Source organism: Taeniopygia guttata, chromosome 7 (assembly GCF_048771995.1).
Source record: "Taeniopygia guttata chromosome 7, bTaeGut7.mat, whole genome shotgun sequence".
In the NCBI taxonomy this organism is placed as follows: Eukaryota; Metazoa; Chordata; class Aves; order Passeriformes; family Estrildidae; genus Taeniopygia; species Taeniopygia guttata.
Genome location: NC_133032.1, coordinates 18,184,577 through 18,205,460, shown reverse-complemented (window position 1 = coordinate 18,205,460; position 20,884 = coordinate 18,184,577). Strand labels below are relative to the sequence as shown.

Here is a 20,884-nt window from a genome sequence, read left to right as displayed (position 1 = left end):
AACCAGAGCTCTGACATTGAAAATCTTACTTTAAGCCATGAACAACCTCTAGTTAAGTAATTCCTGGGGGACAGCAGGTCTGCATATTTCAGCTTTAGTTAAGCAACTGCCACCTTGTTGGAAAGATGTTCATGTAGCCAGTGAAAACCTATCAGTGGAGCAGTCTGATGCTCACACTGGTGTTAGCCAGCTGAACTGATGTGTTTGCCCAGCTCCACTCTTCTTACTTCACCAAGAATTACATTGCTCTGTGCTGAAAGCTCCTTCATTCAGTAAATCCTAGAAGAATTTTGGTTTTGAGGAACTGAGATGAAAGTAATAGTGCTAGAAGTCACTGTTTGCTGTACATGCTCGTTAAGTCTTATTTAGGAATTTTACCTTTCTGTACTCATGCATTCCTAGCAGTGGTGCTTGTAAGAAGTTCAGACCTGGCAGCTCCAGGATCCCCACTAGCCATTACCAGAACAGGAGGGCTCCATGCAGTTTCCATACCACATTGGAATGGAGTGGGTGTCTTCAGCATCCTGCTTTGAGCTTGAGAGGCTCTGATCTCTTACTCTAAAATGCTTTGTCCAGAACAAGTTATGTTCTGTTTTTGCTTTGGTATCTGTCATCTTCCTTGACTGCCTCTTCATAGCACAAGGGTGCTGTAGTCATCTGGACTACAACAGTGTTATTAAACCCCTTTATGTCAATGTTGATTGCTATTTAATGCTTTTGGATTGTAGAAAATGATTTTATGAATTGGACACATGTTGCTCAACTTTTCCCTTGCATTCCCCATCTAGTGCCTGAACATTGAAAATGATAATCTGGCTGAGGTGAGCACAGTCACGAGCCCAGAACCAAAGCCAGCTGAGATGCACAACAGCTACAGTTACTGCAGCTCATTACCCATGCTGAAAAAAGACTGCAGTCCAGATTTCCTGGATGGTATGGAGGGCACCTTCTCGGGCATTTTGCCACCAGAAGACACCAGCCAGCTGAGTGTGAACTCTTTAAATGACACATCCCCTTCAAACTCTGATTTCTGTGAGGATTTTTACAGTACATTTATTGATACAAAGGTGAACGGTGATGCAGCAGCAACGAACACTATCAGTCAATCTCTGGCAGAGATTCTAAGTGAACCTATTGATCTTTCTGACTTTGCACTGTGTAAAGCTTTTAATGGCAACCGCTCAGGGACCAGAGCAGAAGGTACCGATTCTGACTCTGGTATTTCACTGAATGCAAGTTCCAGCGTAGCATCGCCGGAACACTCTGTGCAATCATCTGCCTGTGCAGATAAGACTCTGGGTTGCAGCGATTCTGACATGGAAGACACGGACAGTGCTCCTGGAAGTAGGCTGCAGAACAGTGCTGGTGTGTACTCTTTGCACCTCCAGGATCAAGTGCTTTCTTCCTTAGGGCCAAGCACTCAAACACCAAGTTTGCCACGTACAGCCACACCAAAGAAAGAACCCCCTCCTGCTCCCGGCCAACCCAAAGCTCCCTTCACAAAAGATAAACCTCCAGGCCGCCTTGATGCTCATCTCACGAGAGATGAGCAAAGAGCAAGAGCTCTGCAGATCCCTTTTCCTGTTGAAAAAATCATCAATCTCCCTGTTGCGGACTTCAGTGAAATGATGTCTAAGGAGCAGTTCAATGAAGCCCAGCTTACACTTATTCGAGATATACGCAGGAGAGGCAAGAACAAAGTGGCTGCTCAAAATTGCCGTAAAAGAAAACTGGAAAATATAGTAGAACTGGAGCATGATTTGAGTAACCTAAAAGATGAGAAAGAGAAATTGCTTAAGGAAAAAGGAGAGCATGACAGAAGCCTTTATCAAATGAAAAAGCAATTAACCACCTTGTACCTCGAGGTCTTCAGCATGCTGCGTGATGAAGACGGAAAGCCTTACTCTCCTAGTGAATATTCACTGCAGCAAACTAGAGATGGCAATGTCTTTCTTGTTCCTAAGAGCAGGCAGTCAGGGACTAAGCTTTGAAGGGCAGTACAGCTGGCTCCTGTTCGCTGAGTTACTAGTTTTGTATTATTATCATGATCGTTTTTACTGTGAGGTGGAATACAGAATTAAGTAATATTTGTCAAGTAAGTCTATGCAATGATAATTTTAAAGTTGTTAATTAGTTTATGGAAGATGAAAGTTGAAAATTAGTCAAATGCAGATGGGCATATAGAAAATTTTTAATCTGACTTTATAACAGACATTTCCTTCCTATAGCACCACTTTGACTAGTTTCCATATATATGTAAATATTTAAATATGCCATATTTATATACTGTTCCTATCTATTGTTATATTCATAGATTTGATATATATATATATATATATATATATATATGATTTTAGCCTTCTGAATATAATTTCTTGCAAGACAACCAGGATGGCTTCTTATATTTTTTATAAATATCCAATAGTGTTCCCCATTTTTCTTACACATTTATATTTGCTTTATATTTAATATATTAATTTAGTATAAAAGTTGACACTCAGTGTTTGATTTTGCTTTATCAGCTCATTAAACTTTTTAAACTCTACTTCATACACAGGAGAGAAATCCTTGCTTGTTTTCCAAGGCTAAGTCTTCCTGTAGCATAATTATCAATCACACAGCAGTGTCAGCACTACTAATGCTTCATTCAGCTTCATTTTAACCTTTGGAAAGACTGTGTAACACAGTTTCAAGTCTATGCTAAGCTCACATTTTTGTTTTCCTCCTTGAACACTATTTAAATTAATGAGAATTCATGCCTTTTCTCCAAAGGCATTTAAAATCTGTTAAAGCATTGCCAGCATTGTGCCTTTTTCCAGCTAAAATTTCTGTAGGCTTTTGAGCAATTCTCCTAGAAATACACTACTGTGCCTCTGACTTCAATGAATGAGCATCACCTGTCCCTGCTGTTACTTTGGTGCTTATGGAAAACTACATCCACCTGCCCTGTTTGGAAACTCTGCTCAGTGAATTGAAAAGCTTGTGGAGTTTAAATTATGATTTATAAAATAAAAAATGGGCAAATAAATAGCATGGTTTTCTTTACTACCCAAAGGACTTACTGCGCCTGATTGTTATGTATTTTTTCAATACAGAAAATGCATAATTTGTAAGACATGTTGATCTGAACATTAAAAACCATCTTCATCCCTGTGCAAGAAGTTCTAAGTCATGCTTGATCTGAAGTGATTTTTTTCTTACCACTGATGGTCCATATCATGGGTGGGCACTGGGGGAATGCAAGACACTGCTGCCACTTAAAGCAAGACGACTAATTCATATTTGAAGATGGCAATTTTATAGCATAGGCATCAAGGAGAAAGCAGACCCATGGCCCTGAACAGTCAACACTGATACACAGGAACTCTTAAACACAGGCAGGGGCTGATGGCAAAGTACAGAGCACCTAAAACACTCCTGGGTTCCCCTTGCCATTACTACGCTATCAAATATCTGTCAGAGAAAATTCTCTCTACAGCTGCTCTATAAATACTTTTAATTACAAATTTGCTATAAAATAGACATCTCAGTAAACTCCTGCCTTGCACTTCCATTTGTTCCTTAATTTGTTCACTAATGTGAAAGCCAAAGGCAAACAGCATCCTTACAGTCTTTGCAGGGACTGCTGTATTTGTACCATTGATTTGTCCAAAAGATAATACTTCTCCCATTACAAAAACGAAAGTGCAACAACAAAAAACCTGCAGTTAACACAGCAGCCTTGTTTGAATTTCATCAGGTGAAGAATCAGCCTAAATTAACTTGGTCTGTGACAACTTGAATTCAGTTTAAACCAGTGTTCTTCACGTCAAACCCCTTAATATCATTAAGAAAATCCACATTACTGATATATATAAAAACATCAGATTGCAAACTTTAACCTTCATTTTATTAGTATTATTACTGAGGTACAGGGTGTGCTCCCAACTCTGAGTGACTGCTGACCTCATGCAGTGACAAGCTGCCACACAGAGACCATTTGCTTCTTGATCAAAACATCCCAACTTAAAACTGTTAAGAATAAAGCTGAAAAGATGGCCTGAACCAAGGGGTTTCGGCTTGCAGTCCCAAGTTGGAAAGATGATCCTGTAAGAAAATGTGTTGCAATAATTCTAGACCACTTAAGTGTTCTGCACAGCACTAAAAAAAGGTGATGCCAACGCATTTTAGATTGTAAGTCATTTGACAAATATACACTTTATTCTGATACAAAATCGAAATATTTTTACAAATTTTAATCCATTATGGACTATACTGAAATTTTAAATTTTCACACTATTTTAACTTGTTTAACCACAAGTTTCAAGATGTCAGCACACTAGCATCATTGCTCTTGAAGTCTTTGCCAGTTACACCATTTTTTTCTTTTTCCAATCTTGCGATATTATCTTCTACATGAAGGCCATTTTTTCTTCTGTGGAGATACTTGGATTACTTTAGTTCAGGAAAAGCTAAGAGAGAGAGATGTCAACCTGTAGCACCCACAGCAGAAAAAGAATCATCCATCAGATATGTGAATTTCAGTGATACTCAAGATCTTACATGCTCCACACAATTTTAAGATACACACACTTGTCAGAGACCACAGACTGATTTGTGAATATTTCACCTCAGTGTAGACAGTACATGAAAACCACGTTAATGTCTTAAACACAGGAACCAAAGACAGCACATCAATACATCACACAATCCATGCTTGAAAAGATTAAGAACCTTAAGTGTTGAAAGGATATAAAAGTTAAGATGCTGTGTTTAATCTTGGTTTTCTGTAATAGCGTAGTTACCTCCATCAATCTGGGCTGCTTTTGGTGGAACCCCCTTCTCTACCTGAAGTATAATTTTTGTTTATCAAAAATTATATTTTTGATAATTGCTGTACAACTGTAGCTTAGGGACCAATGTCCGTTAGTTTTCCATCTTTACAGCCCCATCTCCATTTAAAGCTGCTATTTTCAACAGAAGCCAGTAAACAAAAACATGGCCTTGAAATAAAATTCTTAACTCTTTAAAAGTGCCTCTTGGACAGAGATACAATTGACCTAGTAATCCCTTAAGAATGTGTTTATTTTGGTCAGTTATTTCTGAACAGATTTGGCTATAAATAACTGAATTTAAGCAAATTAATCTTAACAAGAGTGTTATAAATCAAACTCTGAAAATAATTCTAACAGTGATTATCTACTTCTATATATGGTGCAAAAAGAGCCATCCAGAGCACACAACAAATCTGCAGCAATGTGGAATCCTCTCGTATTAAAGAAAGGTACAGCTTTACTCTATACACAGGCCTACTACCAAGGCAAACTACAAAGTTTTTGTTAAAAATTAATTTTGTTAAAACATTTTCAAAATTTTACTGTTAAAAAAATTCCAAAGACTACTGGAGGTGCAAGAGCATTTGCCTACCAGAGGGGCAGTGCTGTTGCCCATTACCTGTTGCTGCACAGATGCCTGCAGGAGCTCTGCCAAGCAGAGCAAAATCACAGGTTTCCCACTCCTAGGCTTAAAAAAGCAAGCTGTCATCTCAGCAACAAGCTGGCACATTACACTAAGGCAACATGACTGTATTGCAGTTTCAGATTTAGGCTCAACCTTGGCTAAGCACAAACTTGTCTCAAATGTTTTTTAAAAAGTACATGCAGTTATAATGAGATTTTCAATTAAGTAGCTTCTGTTTTTATGAAAATCTCTATATGTTACTTCCAAATTACAGTTAACTGTGTATTACAAAGTCAGGAATTACTTTCTGGGAGTCTACAGGCAGCAGGTAAAAAGTCTAAGTACTTGAAACAGTTTGTGAACATGCCTCTGCCTCTGATTAGGCGGGTTCCATTTGACTACTTTCAGAGCAACTGAAGTATAACCAACACTAAAATAGAAATTGACCTCCTAAGAATGCATAGGCTCAGAAACATATTGGGAAGTTTAAATAGATGCTGAAGTACTTTATAAAATGGACCTGTAATAATCAAAGATGCAGAAAAAGAAATAATACATGTTCCAGTCTGTGTAAAATCAAGATCCCATGAGGTTTTATTACCATTCCATTTGCCTGTACAAATGCCATTGTGATTTCAGCGGGGTATCATGACAGTATTATCCTCAATTACCCTGCCTGAAAGCACCCAGAATCTGAAAGGGAGCTCTTTGATTTGTACAGGTAAATACATCACCTGGTAAGCCAAGATTCACTGCCTAGGAGGGAAATCCCAGCTTGCACAATACCCAACTCCCTCCCAGAGCAGGTGCAAGCAGCAGCATCAGGTCACTCGCTGCTGAGAGCCGAAGAATGACTTCAGTGTCACTGCCCTTCTGGGCTTCTCTGCGGCACCTCCCCAGCACACTCCACAGTAACCACAACACATTGTTTCAAAACATCACAGTCTTGTCGACCTCAGACACGAAACAGTTTTGTATCTGCCAGGAACAGAAGATTCTTGAATAGGAAATGTGCCAGCAAGCAGCACACATCCAGATCAGGAAACACTGGATAGCATATGCTGGAATATCTGCTGCTTAGTACTTATGGCTTCCCTTGATATTAAGGGACTGTGTCAAAGGAAAGCCTAGAAGAAAATAGGGGTTAAACACATTTTACTATACACTACAAATCTTACCCAGTCAGAAACCTTCATTTGAAGAGGATGTGCAAGACATTCCCCATTTTGTCAAGCAGCAGCTTCTCATTCAACCTGAAAATTAAAGAAATTACTCTTACCTTGTTTAAAACCCTCCCACCACTCTTTGTAATTCATGAAAAATTTTAAAGGCAAACCTTACCTATGCTCATTGCCCTTCCTTTCAGGTCTAAATGCTAGACCTATTGATTTTGAGTCAACTCAAGTAGCTATCACTCAAGGAGGTTCCAAAAGGTGAAGAACTCTTGCTAGACTTTCTTCGATATTTCAGCTGTGATAAGCAGATTTAACTAGCCTTGGGAAAGCTGCTCACTATCAGCACAGTATCTTATTCCTTCACTTTTCTGGAAGTTGAAGCTGTTGCTCCTGCTGCCTTGTCATTCTTTAATTAGGCTGACTTCTCCATACTCAATAGGCTGCTGAAGTCCTGTCTTACGAGTCTCCTTAGCAATGTATGGATCAAAGAAGTACATCCTAGGTTCAGTAAAGCTGGCGGATCACTGTCCTCATGGCTTAACACTCTTCCACGTCACAAACAACAGCTAAGCTACCCCACCCACCTACAAAGCGGTCACTTACATCCATCTCTTAAAAGGTTGCATACAGATCTTGTTCATAAAGTTTATTATGACACTATTTTTCAAAGTTAACATTGTAGTCACAGTACAGCTACAAGAGGCCCTGTTAAAAACAACACTGTCAATACATTCTAAAAAAATTTAGAAAATACCAGATCAATTGTCAGAAGGGACATCAACCCCATCCTCCAGTTGTCCCTGCAATCAGATGCAGGACCCAGGTGCAAGTCTACACATCTTCTAGCATAGTAATGTACAAAGCAAGTCAGAAGTCAGGTGTCTCACGTGTCTCACTCCCTAGTGAGTTGTGGTTTAGTTTCCCACGTTTTCAAACTCCAAATGGGTTGTTTAAAAAATGCCTTTATTGAAGTACAGCCTCCCCCCCACCCCAAGCCCAAATGAACACGTACAACAGAAGAGTTCACTAAACCACCAATTCTTGCTTTAACTTTTGAGATCTTTCAGAACTCCACAGACAAGAATAAGCAGACTTTGAAATCCATTTTGGAGGCTACCATCTTGACACTGGTTCCTTGTTTTAGCGTACTGCAGTCTAAATACACTCAAATAACAGTGTTTAAATAACATATGTTTAATTTTTTTCAAACAACACACTTATTTTTCTACCACTTCTTAAAAATTATAATTCATTAATATGACTGATTATGCCTTAAGCCATTTCATACATCTTTGCAGATTCACTCCTACACTGGAATTGCATTTACCTTATACTGAACATTGACCCAGAAGTGAAACAGGTGTGAGTAATTCCAATACATATTGCCAAGTGTCTGAGTATTTCTTTTATTGACTGGCTCCCTACTCTTCTGAGTCTGAATTGACAGCAAGCACTGGCCTGGCAATAGTCAAGAGAATTCACATCAGATGAGGACAGCACAGACTGCAGTGCCTTAATTTGGAGGTCAGAAGTGAGAATGAAGTACAATTTCTAGCCACATGTACTGGTCAGATTCTCTACTCCGCTGCACCAAATCCAGTTGTAGAACACTATCATTCTACCTGTGGGAACTCGGGACTGTACCCCTCTACGTTGTGGGCGTGCTTCTAGTTGGTAAAATACAACTAGATCATGTTTTATCTTTGAGCTCTCAGCTGAGCACAATGTCTGCCAGGGAAACAGCTCAAGGACTCTACTATTTAAGAGCCCATGGGGAATGGGTTTTTGGAGCGCATTACCTGGGACTGTCAGTGATTACACCTGTGCTACCCTTGGCTCTCAGTCAGAAGCATGTGTCCAGAAAATTGCCTAGGGTGCATGCAAGAAAGTATATAGCCAATAAATTATTGAGGAACATACCTATTACTCTCACTATGACACCTCATTTAATTGAAACAGTGCAGTCTGGTGCGAGGGAGAAGGAAACGGGGACAAAGGGGATGAAAATTCCAAGCCACCCTCCCCAAAGTATAGTTTTATTGAAACAGAATCATTGTATATCCCAAGGAAACAGGCACTTGATTCCCCCCACCTTAACTTCTCGGGAATTACAATAAATATAAAGGTAAAAAGCAAAGTTTTCTCTCCACCCAAGACTTAAACAACTTCAGTTATCCCTTACGCATCTCAAATGAGACGGGAGACAGCTTTCATGTGTCTAAAGTTGGTCTTGTTAAAATATTTATCATGCCTTATTTTCTTGAAGCGCTAGTACTAATACAGAACTACAAATTAAAAAAAATATGCACAAACCAAAAAGTAATTTGAAATTTTCATTAAGATAAAGCTTAGTTCTATGATTCACAAACACTAATTTGAGTAACTCAAATCCTAGTTATACATCTAAACAAACTATAATGCAACATACAGATGTTTTCCCTCTGTATGCCTATGTAACTCATGTCAACGACAGTTACGTATATACACTGAGACTAGACCCCTTAAGACTGCAAATCAATAGGTGTTTCTATTGTTAACTTTAAATTAATACAAAATAGTAATTGAAAAATGCATTTATCTTCTCTATTAACTAACAAGGAAACACCCTAAACTACATTTCAGTTCTGTTATAGAGTTCTCTGTACTAAATGTGGAAAAACTGAACTACACAAATATTGAAAAGTTAAAAATTCATTGATTTGTTTATTCCTGGTACCACTACCACAATTTACAGGGCAATATACCTGATGTAATGGGAAAATAAAAAGAAAAAAGAAAGACAAAGCTACAACAGAGAAAGACCTCAGGAATGTACATCTAATCGACACTACATTGCATGAATCAATAGCTGCACTTTTTGCAAACTGTGGCTATGACAGTCCTGATCAAGAAGGGTTTCCTGTTTAAGCTGCAGTAACTTTTCTGACTATGGATCATCGTTCCTTCTGTGGCAGATTTTACAGTTCCTCTAATTCATTTGGGACGACTGTCTCAAAGTAACCTGCAGCTTTCCTGACAACTCCTCGCTCTCTCTCCTGCTAAGAACTGTAGCCTGTTGAATACAGGATAAGAAAATTATTACTCTCAGTGAACAGTTGTACATTATTCATCATCATTATAAATATAGATTACACCTACCCTTTTTCTGGTAGCATTTTTAGAATCTTCTACCACCATAACCCCCACTTCCACTTCCAGATCCATAACCACCTAAAAAAACAGTGTGTAAATTGAAGTACATGAACAACAACAGATTTAAACTCAGAAATACTTTCTGTATAAAATCAAACTTACCACCATAGGGACTGCCTGAACTTCTACCACCAAAGCTGCCACCACCTTTCATGGGACCATAGTTAGACTGCTGTTGTCCACTGTAATTGCCAAAATCATTGTAGTTTCCACTTCCACCATAATTACCTAAAACAAATAATTTATAAAGCCACGTTTGTTTAACACTTAGGACAGAAAACTTGCCAAATTCCAATATCCAATGTAAAAATAAATTGTGGTAGTTTAGAACAACTCAAAATTAAAACCCTGACATAAAAACTCATTTTATGAATTACCATATTTCAGGCATTGTGAAATGAAACCTAAGAACCATGGATGGTGAATTAAAGCTGGAATCTTACCACCACCAAAATTTCCTCCTTCATTGTAGCCATCATATCCTCCTCCTCCACCTCCGTATCCACCACCTGGGTTTCCATATCCTGGTCCTCCACCACCACCATAACCTCCTCTGCTGCCATAGCCAGGACCACCTCCATAGTTGCCACCTTTAAATAAAAGAAAAGTCAAACTTAACACACCACAGCTAAATAATGGTAAAGAAAGATCCACTTAACAAAATAACCCAAACCAACACTCTTGCACAATAAAAATGTCCTACAGCACTTTTTCTGTATTATACTCATTGTGGTTGCATAATTTATCTAAAATATTTAATTGAGGAAAACCCCCATGCTTATAAAACCAAGACCTAAGTAATTAATTACTTAATGCTACTTCCCTCCATCCCTTTTTGCATTCTGGTAACTGCATTTTTTAGTCTTTTGGTAATTGATGTACTTCTCTTCAGATGCATTTTGGATACTCATCCTAACTGCATCATGAAAAAGATACCACTGAATCACAAGAAGTCGTAAGAGTTTACTGAAAACACTGTATACTGCTTTATTCAGTTTTAGTTATCTCAACTGACAGCAGTGTCTCCATTTAGTTCTCAATAATAAGCAGCTTCTTCATGACCTTATGAGATTTTTCTAAAAGGGTAAATATAGGTATTTTTCCCACCCATCATTTTGTGGGGAGAACAAAAAAAAAGTTAACTCTTCACATAGCTACACTGTAGCCATTTCATTTTCATTATTGCTATTATCACATTATCACCAAAACAGACTTCGTTTCCAAGGTGAAGGCAAGACTTACAGCTGGTTCTAATAGTGGGGGAGAAGGAAACGAACAATACACTTACCATCACCAAATCCATTGTATCCGTCACCACCCCCAAAGCTTCCTCTGCTCCCACCACCGCCACCACCACCCCCATAGCCTCCTAGAACACAAAACAGATGAGAATGTTTTCCTGAACAAACATGTTAAGTGTTTAATCCAACTGACACAGGAAATAAAAAAATAACCCAACAAAAAAAAACCCAACCAAAATGCAAATCACATTCTGTAATGATGTTCCAGGCACTTACCTCTCCCACCAAAGTTTCCTCCTCGGCCAAAATTCCCTCCACCGCCTCCAAAGTTTCCACGGCCCATAAAGTTGCCTGAGCCACCCCCACGACCTACAAAATATTTCACTTGAATTACATTCATTGAAAACCAGTTACACTAAATAGCTATGCACAACTACAACTCACCTCTCTGAGAGCTAGCAGTCTGCATCTCTTGTTTTGAGAGTGCTTTTTTCACTTCACAGTTGTGTCCGTTTATAGTATGGTATTTCTGAACTACAGAAAATAGTGAAAAAGGAAAGTTAGAAATCACATCACTGCAATATGCTGTGAAACTCTCATAGAAAGTTACTATAAGGCATGTGCACACTTTGAAAAGTAACATGAAATCAACCCCATCCTTTACAACAGTAAAACAGCTGATTATGCAATCATCTCATTCCACACACTGCTCTTCTGAAATCTTTACACTTTATCCCTTAAATAATTTCTGACTAAAGAGCTTACATACCAACAATTTTATCAACTGTATCGTGATCATCAAAAGTAACAAAAGCGAAGCCTCTCTTCTTTCCACTCTGCCTGTCTTCCATGACCTCTATGGTTTCAATCTTCCCATATTTTTCAAAGTATTCCCTTAGATTATATTCTTCTGTATCTTCTTTAATTCCACCAACAAATATTTTCTTTACTGTGAGGTGTGCCCCAGGCTTTACAGAATCCTGCAATGCCAAAAATGACATTCAGTGCTTCAAGTAGTAGGTAAAGATTAGGACATGAGCTTAACCGGAACACTAACTCACCTCCCTAGAAACTGCTCTCTTTGGTTCAACCACGCGTCCATCAACCTTATGTGGTCGAGCGCTCATGGCAGCATCCACCTCCTCCACACAGGAGTAAGTCACAAAGCCAAAGCCTCTGGAACGTTTTGTTTGTGGGTCTCTCATCACCTGCAAACACACAAGGAGGCACTCTGTATTTCTATGCTACTTTATGTACCTAACCCTTTCAAAAGCACAAACTAGTAACAGAGACTTTACCACACAATCTGTGAGTGTGCCCCATTTCTCAAAGTGCTCTCTCAAGCTATCATCTGTTGTTTCAAAGCTCAGACCTCCAATGAACAGCTTTCTCAACTGCTCCGGCTCCTTTGGCTCATGGCCCTACAAAATGAAAAAAACAAAAGCATATTTTGAATACAAATCACAGAATTAAATTTCAGTGAATTATTAGAAATTATCTGTGCACATTATAACTACAAATAGGTGAAATACATTTACGTAAAAACAATGACTTCTAATGGGTTTAGACAGCAGAATAGCAAACACTTAATGAGGTGTGATTTTAATCAAAACACTAACAACTTAAAGAGTGCTAAATGCAAACAGTAAGGGGATTTCAACATACTAGGTAACTTAGTTGCTCCCCACTACCCTCAAGTGCATTCATTCTGTGCCTATCTTTGAGCAGCAGTTAGCACTGTAGGAACTGGGAATGAAGCACTGCTAGATAAAGGGAAGTTCTAATGTTTTATGAAGCATAAATATGCAGAACTACAAAAAATTTAAGGATGCAGTATACAAGGAAAAAAGGTTCCTGCTCAGGCTGAGTGTCTACTCTTTGGGGATGTCCATTTTGAAAGGTTACCTTTATACATTTTTATGAAACATATCAATATTAAATTTCTTCAAATATAAATTTTGCACTTGGACAATTCTGTAACTGGAGTACCTGCAAGCAAGATAGTGTAAATATATATGTGAATTTTACTGTTATAGGAAATACCTCTCAAATGTGAGATGACATGGACCTATGTCTTACAGACGAGAAAATGCTGTAACAACTCAGTGACCAGTAGTGGGTACAACTACTGGAATAAGACTGGTAACTTAGCAAGCATCACAGAACAACCAAGTTTAATAGCTCTTGGTAACACTGCATTTATATGACCAGTCAAATTTTAAGAGGTGCAAATTTGCAGATCCCAGCCTTCTATCAAATGACTGAAATGGGCTTAAGAATACTATTGTGTTTCTGTTCTGTTTCAGTGATGCACTTTTTTACTAGACAGGGAATTTCACTGTACGTTAGAAGTGGAGTTCACAAAAAATTGTTTCACAACTGCTGTTGCCAGAGAAGTCTTACCAGACTTCTCTCTCTTGTTTAAAAGCAACCAGGTTAAAATCTCATTTAGCAATTTACTTCTGTGCGTGTAAAACACTCCACAAGGTGCTGGCCAGCTATGCTGTGTATGACTTCAGTTCTGCAGCATCAATGTTCAACAGGCTTCACTGTTTCTGCTGCAGTCCATTAAACCAGACTAGATGCAGCATTATCCTGATGTGAACTACATAAAAATAACCACAGACTTCTATTTGTAGACATTCGGCTTCAAATCTAAATTGCTTTAACCTCTGTCACACTGCTAAGGCTGGCCAGAAAGGCTTAAGCCCCTCTGAAAGAGAATTTTTGTATTATATAGCGCTTTAGCAAACCGTTGGCTTATAATACTTAGGCTGTACTACAGCAAACAGTAACTAAGATTATGAAAAGCTGTCTGGGAAGTAAATCCCTGCCCTTACACCTGTTGAATTTTGTTAGAAAGCAGCCCACTATTCTTGGTAACAGAGCTCTATTTAAGGCTTTGTTACCTCAGGATCATCATTTAAATCAGTAACAGTCAATGGTCCCATGACTACAAACTAAACCTTCTAGTGTCTTCCAACTTAACCCAGCTACAAAAGCATTAAAAAAAAAAAAATCTCCCTTCTCACTACTTTGAAACTTTAAGTTTTATAGGATTACACACCTACTGCATATAGAAACTGCTTTAGGTTAAGTGTTATCTGTTGCTAATTCAAATTTTTAAAATCTACTAACAATTTTTAGATGGGTTATGTTAAAGCTGGCAAAACTAAGCGTTTCAAACTCTTCTAAACATATTGAAAGACATTTATTATGTGAAACTGTGAAGATTAGACGCCTCCAAAATCAGAAATGTACGTAAGAAAAAAGTGGACAGACTATTTACAGTTTCCTGATATTATTCAACGCTATGAGAGTTTCCAGCTAAGAACTCAGAATGCTTTTATCTTAAAATAATAACCCAATAATTTTTCAGGTAAGGAAAAGTGAAGTTCTTTTCTGCTTATTGTTATTTTGTGCACGAGAACTGCTATTCTCATACAGCGCAAGGAACACCTGCTGTTACAGCTTCTCTGTTCTATTGAACAAGAATTATCCTTAGGACACATACATGTTATAGGAACACTGTGCAAAAAACAGAAGGCAGTATTTTCTTAGAGAATTACGGAATTGGTTTTTTAGGCAGTTTGTCCTCACTGGGGTTTTCAGAGTGCTGTTCTCTTATCACACAAGAGTGTTTCTCAGTTGTTCTGCTTCAAGTTATTTCTAACAGCACTCTCTCTCTGCACAGAAAATCCTGCAAATCAGTGTAACTCCCTCAGTGTAACTTCCACCCTGCTCTATCAGAATCGGGCTGCCTCCTGCTCAGCTGGCACGGCACGAGCGCACGCCATTTTAAAGCACTCCTCTGGAAGGAGTTGGGGAGAGCAGCTGCAAGCCGGTCCAGCCTGCCTTTAGTCGGCAAGACACTCATTCTCCCCCTAAGCTGTCATAGAGGGGCTTCCAGACAGATTACACAGCTCTGCGGAGGCGGAAAACCTTCCTTCAGCCCCGACTTTGGCCTTCCCCCCGCTAAAGCCTGAGTGCTGCGCGGGCCCAACCGCCTCCATTTTGTGCTGAGCCGCGGCCGCCGCGGCGCCAATATGGAGCCGGGGGCGGGGCGCGCCGCAGTGGCGCCATGGGCGGGCCCGGCCCGCAGGGGCCCGGGCGAGGCCGGTGCGGCGGGAGCCGCGGGCCCCTCTGCCCGCCCCCCGCCGCCGGCAGAACCACAGCGCTGCCTCCCGGGCCCCACCGAATCCCCGAGTGCGGGCGGAGGGGAGGAGGATGGCAGCTAGAACCCCCTGGGATTGCTGCAAAAATCCTCCTCTTTTGCAGGAATCCTGACACCTTTTGAGAAAATGCTGCTTCAGATACATACTGCTTCTATCCTGAGGTTGATCAAGTGAAATTTTTTATGGCAAGGATTTTGAATAATCAGCCTTTTGGAGCTGCAGTATTTCTCTCTAAAGACAGTTTTCAGGTGGAGCTCTCCCACGCACTCTACCTCTGAACAGCAGCAAATGTCCACAAAATGCCTGTCACCAAACCTAGACGCAGCTGCGGCTGAACCTGAAACCACCCTGTCCCCAGCCAGTACAATCCTAGGCTGCCTTCTGAAATGGGAAAGCTTACAGGTCACTGGGACCTCAGCAAAAATCCCTGAGAAACTTATTCTCTAGAAACTACAGTTTTTAAGATCATTGCAGGGCAATCTACTTTTGTGAACTACAAGAGCTTATTTAGTATGCAGCTGATCGACCCTGTTACACTCAAGTCAAAGTCTGAATGAGAGAGTTTCAAAATTCCTTCCAGAAGAAGTTTACACACTGTACTTTAATACAAAATAACCATACACTACCAGACACATGCAATTCCGACACGGTTTGTTCATAATTCAAGTGTATAGGCCCTCCCACATTGCAGTAGTCTATCATTCCAGAAAAAGTTGGTTTGAACTAGCTAAAATATTCAGGCAACCTGAAAAGTAATGTTAGAAAGCAAACAAATCCAAATAAACGAATAAAATGCCTCAGTTATAAGCTATATAAGCATGTTTAATACCCTTTTTGCTGACCTTAGAATTATTTTCTGAAGGGTATAAAGAACTTTCCCCCCCTCCCACTTCCACACCCTGCCCCAAAAGTAACTAGCTCCCATCCTCCCAAAAACAGCCCCAACATCTTCTCTATACTACGCACCTTATTCAGTCTACGGTATTTCTGCTAGAAGCAAAAGAAAACAGTTATTTTTACTTAGTACAGCTCGCTTTCATTTGCAGTGACTATCAGGCAACCATTTTTACTTAAAAAAAAAAAAAAGAAAAGAAAACAGGAACCTGTCTTCATTCCCACTAAAAACAGGACTTTTGAAGGTAGAAGTAATCAAGTTCCTGCTGATACTCTGAGGATACATGATTTTAATAATTCCACCTTGCTTTAATCAGAAACATATATTTAATCAATTCTGTTATAACAGAAAGCTAGACAAGCAAAATTTCCCCATTATGCTTAACACCCCACCCCTTATAACTGTAAGTAACAAACTGCAATTTAAAGTTACTATTCCACTAATACGGGGATGAAGAAGGTAGAAAAAAAAAAAGATATTAATAAATCAGATAGAAATGGTTAACTTGTTTTTTTTTTATCTTTTCCCCTTAAAACTATTTTATTTTTAATAAAAATCCCATCCTCTCACCTGTGAGGATCGTCTTCCTTTCCTCTTGTAGTCTTCCACTTCTCTCTCCTCCTTAATAGCAGCCATTTTGGAAGGGTACTCTAACTCGGCCTTTCTTTTAGATCTAGGAAACCTAGAAAACAGGTTGGATAAGTCAGTACTTACCCTAGTTCCCGTGACACAGGGCCTTCTCTGGCTGCAACACACAGGTGTAGCTTTGCAGGAAGAAACAGGTCAAAGTAGAAAAAACATCTTAGAAGTATTTAAAAGGGTAGGATAAAAAGCCTCAGGCTACTTAGCTAACAATTGAGAAAAGCTGTAAAAGAAACATCTGCTATCCCAGTCAAAGTCACTATAGAAACTAATGCTAAAATCCGTAGCAATCCTTTATATATTACTGTCTGACTGAACTATTGTGAATACAACTGATACACAGCGAGCAAATTCCACCTTCAATACCCAAACTCACTATGTAAATTCTGCTTCTTTGGATTTTTAAGCTCCAAAACATGTAACTTTTTGCAGATATTGCTTATTAAAACTTTTGGATGACTACCTCTTGTAGTCACCTATCCAGCAGTGTGGAACACTTGAGGATGTCTTGGTATAGTTCCTCTATTAAAAAATACTTTCCACTAGGAGTAGTGCAACAACCCTTACTGACGCTAACTTGCAACATCAAGAACTGCTGATCCTCGGGAGTCTACAGCAGTTGGCATCTGCATTACTTTTGCTTCCATATTACGGCCCTGTGCTATGGAATGTATGTCCCATTACAAACAGGAAATCTTTTAGGAGTTAAGATCAGTGAATGAACCCATACCTACACATATAAAGAAAAAATTCATGTTCCCTTTGACCTTTTTTCTATAAAACTTTCTAGGATCCTTCAGTTAGTCCTAATGCATTCAATTATCTCTTGCCAATATCCATTACTACTATGGATGTTTCTTGAAGCTTTATTACAGTAGCCAAAGTACAATACTGTTAACTACATAACATACTTCAGTGCTGCATTTAAAAGCATAGATATTTACAACATTAGGTATACTTCTGTGAGAGGTTTTTTGTTTAGGTTGTGTGTTTTTTTAAAATGTTTTCTTCCTGCAAATTTTGTTCCTGCATATGGAGAAACAGGCAGGTTTCTACTAATGAGTAAATATATACTGTTATTCTAAGTGGATATTCTTACACATAACTTCATGTTAAAATCCAGCTTCAAATTAAACTCAACTGTTTAATTATGAGTATCACGATTTATTGCATTAACAATTTTAAAGGTTTTATTAAGTAACATCGAAGTGTTTGCATTATCTTCAGTTCCTCGCCACACAATGTTAAACCTGTTCTTGAAATCCTTTAAATCAAATATCAGTTTGACTTAAGAGGTATTAGGATATCAAGTACATCAACAAGTCATGTAAGGGAGGTATGACACAGAACATTAACACTAAGGGCTTTCTACAAATAGCTGTATAGCAAAATAAAGCTTTAGGAATTGTTAGGGAGCAAAGGAATAAGCTTATTTAAATAGCTTTTCAAGTAATAGTATGAATCCGTTTCTGAAGCTGTTTTCCCCAGTCACATACAGCTTTCCCCAGCGAGGCTCCACACTGGCCAACATAAAGCTCCTGGGCATGGTCTCTGCCCCAACGGCCTCTGAAGGCCTTGAGGGTTAAAAAGGAGTTGTCTCCTTGCTAATGCATGCCATCAACTCATGTGGAACACAGCCCTGCTCAGTCCTATTCCTATTTTGCCTTACAGAATGTTGTTAAGGCTGACAGCACTAAATTTTTTAATTCTTATCACCAACAGAATACCCTATTCAACTCTGAATAAAAATACTCAGAATACTTTTGTTATTAAATGCTAGTTAAACTAGCACTGAGCAATCATATACTGCAACCTAACTACAGAATTTAACGCAGACTCCAATGAAGGCTTTAAATCATGACACAGAAGTCACCAGGACATGTCTCATTACTCACAACGCTTCTCTGTCTCTTACAGGAGAAAAGAAGGTAACAGAGACAAACCAGACATCTGCAAGATGGAAGTTCACCCCTCCAATCAGAGAATACTATGGAAATGCACTGGTCTTTTCTGTACGCATCTGAAGCTGGACCTTAAATGCATACAGAAGGGTGTTTTACCAAGCCTAAAAGTCAAAGCAGGAAAAAACTGATTCTTTTAAAGTGTGTTGGTAGTGTATTCCAAACACCAACAGGAACACGTGTCTGAGAAAAAATCCGAAGTATTAGCTGAGTGATGTGGGCGAATACCTGATGTGATAGGTTCCCAAGCTTTACTGAACCACTTTCCAATGCTTTGAATGCATCATCCCTCTCAGTTATTAAATCCCAAAGCAGCTAAAACAATTGTTTACATTAAAAAGTTATTTTTAGCTGTTTTGGTTAAGGGATCCAGTTTCTCCTGGTTTTAATGTAGGAACAGAAACTAGTGTGAGCTGTTGGTTTCTCAGATCCTAATTTTTAAGGTTTCAGCTTTCAGTGGAAAGAGTAAAGATAAAAAAACTACCACACACGCAAAAAAAGAAAAGAAAACACCCCCCCCCCCCCATTTTTACTTGCTACAATCTGAAACACTTTAGCCGAAAACCTTAGGTTTTGAGGAAAGGAAAGCAAGGGCAGAATATCATCACTATTTCCTTCCTGGTAAAGCGAGGATGATTTCTCCAGATTTGTGCAGACTGCTTCATGTTTCCCACCAGGACCACGGCAGAATGCCACCGAATGTCCTGGGTCTTTTGTACGTGCAATTGTGGGCGTAGAGGAGAGTATTCTAGTTTTCTTTCCCCCACCTCCCCGGGCAGCAAAGGCTCCCGGCACGTTTTAACTCCCTCTGGGCAGGGGTATGACATACTAGGGAAGTTTTACAATGTGTTGCTACGAGATGCAGCGTACTGCAATAAACGATTTTAATGCTTCTGAAGTCTGTTTCGAGAACACTGAGTGTGTAGAAGGTGTGTTAAAGAATATCCGTGCCGCACTACACCGGGTAGCTTACGCTGGTGGGCCGGGGAGGAAAGGGGGGAAAGGAACACAGGGAGGGCAGAACAATGACGCACGCACGTGTAGGGTTCGCCTTGCCCTACTGCTGCCCGAACGTGCGCCCGTGTGTTTCGCTGTCCCAGGACTGCTGCGAAGGGCTCTGCTGCCCACAGCCCTGCCCCGGCCAGAGGCCCGGGCCGCTCTCACCCACGCGCCGGAGCGCTGCGAAATGGCGGCCGCAGCCCGCGGGGCGGAAGCGCCGCCTCTCCCGCTCCCTCTCTCTTCCTGCCTGCGCCGCCATTGCGGAGGAACGCGGCGTGTCGCAGGCGAAAGCGGCTCTGGAGCGCGGCAGGAACGCCACAACGAGGCGGCGGCCGCGGGAACTGCAAGGGCCTCCATTACATGTTGCCGCCAACCACCCTTTTCCCGCCGCGCTTTCCCGGCCGCAGGCTCGGGCGGAATTCAAGCCGCCCCAGCTTCGCGCGGCAGAAGCCGCCTCGCTTCCGCCGCCAGCTCTGCCGATAGCGGCGAGCCCCGCGCGCAGTTACCTCCATTTTGCGCCCGGGCTGGGCCAGCGCAGCGCCAATATGGAGCCGGGCGGGAGAGGAGGGGGCGGGTCACGTGGCGGCAAGGCGGGCTCGGGGCGGCGCGCGCGCTGCGGCCGTTACCGCTTTTCTTCTCAGCGCCCGCCGCCCATCCCCCTCCTCCCCCCCCCCCGTCCGCGCGGCGCCCTCCCCGCCAGGACAAAAAAGGGTCGGGAGCCCAGGAAGGTGGGGAGAGGGAAGATGCGGAGAAGGGTAGGGAGGCGAGGAAAGAGAAGATATCACCGTGCCGGCGTTCAGCGACAGCGCCTTCCCGCCCTCGTCGGTCCCACGCCGACCGCCGGCCCCGCGCACAGACCGCCGCCCGCTATGGGGGTGGCGGCGCCGGCGCAGCCGCGACGGGCGCGCGGGGCGGCCCCGCCTCCCCTCGCTGGGGCCGCCCCCGCCCCGCCCCCGCCGCTCGGGCCGGGCCCCGGGGCCCCGTGAGGGAGCGCTGGGCACCGGGATGCGCAGGCCGCCCGCGGGCGCTTGCTGGGAGAGAAAAGAACGTGAGAAGACGCCCCACTTACAGGGGCGTCTGCAGGAGTATTGGGGTGTGCCCGAGGTGAACAGGACCTTCTGAGAGAAGTTATTTGTCTCTACTTACTGTTTTACGCTGAAAATGC

The 20,884-nt window shown here is 41.0% G+C and overlaps 2 protein-coding genes across 26 annotated transcripts in view; one reads left to right on the top strand and one right to left on the bottom strand.

Moving 5' to 3' along the window:
* The window catches only part of NFE2L2 (NFE2 like bZIP transcription factor 2), a 21,753-nt gene extending 18,585 nt beyond the window's left edge, over positions 1-3,168 (top strand). For all 4 annotated transcript variants that reach the window (XM_072932299.1, XM_030277536.4, XM_002199397.7 and 1 more), the window contains one exon: positions 789-3,168. In XM_072932299.1, coding sequence (XP_072788400.1) covers positions 789-1,991 — 1,203 coding nt within the window. In that variant the 3' untranslated portion in view covers positions 1,992-3,168. The remainder of the gene's footprint in view (positions 1-788) is intronic.
* Positions 1-20,884, bottom strand: part of HNRNPA3 (heterogeneous nuclear ribonucleoprotein A3) — a 23,209-nt gene extending 2,325 nt beyond the window's left edge. The window contains exons 1-14 of one of the 22 annotated variants that reach the window (XR_012056999.1): positions 20,505-20,661; positions 16,688-16,799; positions 16,189-16,212; positions 12,346-12,468; positions 12,109-12,255; positions 11,817-12,027; positions 11,492-11,581; positions 11,324-11,431; positions 11,095-11,205; positions 10,250-10,396; positions 9,909-10,034; positions 9,753-9,824; positions 6,618-6,692; positions 3,868-4,086 (exon numbers count right to left, since the gene is read on the bottom strand). Coding sequence is in view for 17 of the 22 variants with exons in the window: in XM_030277538.4 (XP_030133398.1) it covers positions 9,772-9,824; positions 9,909-10,034; positions 10,250-10,396; positions 11,095-11,205; positions 11,324-11,431; positions 11,492-11,581; positions 11,817-12,027; positions 12,109-12,255; positions 12,346-12,468; positions 16,189-16,212; positions 16,688-16,753 (1,206 nt within the window). In the remaining 5 variants the exon portion in view is untranslated. Of the gene's footprint in view, positions 1-3,867; positions 4,087-4,164; positions 6,693-9,289; positions 9,667-9,752; positions 9,825-9,908; positions 10,035-10,249; positions 10,397-11,094; positions 11,206-11,323; positions 11,432-11,491; positions 11,582-11,816; positions 12,028-12,108; positions 12,256-12,345; positions 12,469-16,188; positions 16,213-16,687; positions 16,800-20,225; positions 20,367-20,504; positions 20,662-20,865 lie in introns of those variants that run through there. The other 21 variants (XR_005980931.2, XR_003961321.4, XR_003961322.4 and 18 more) reach the window with 21 other exon arrangements.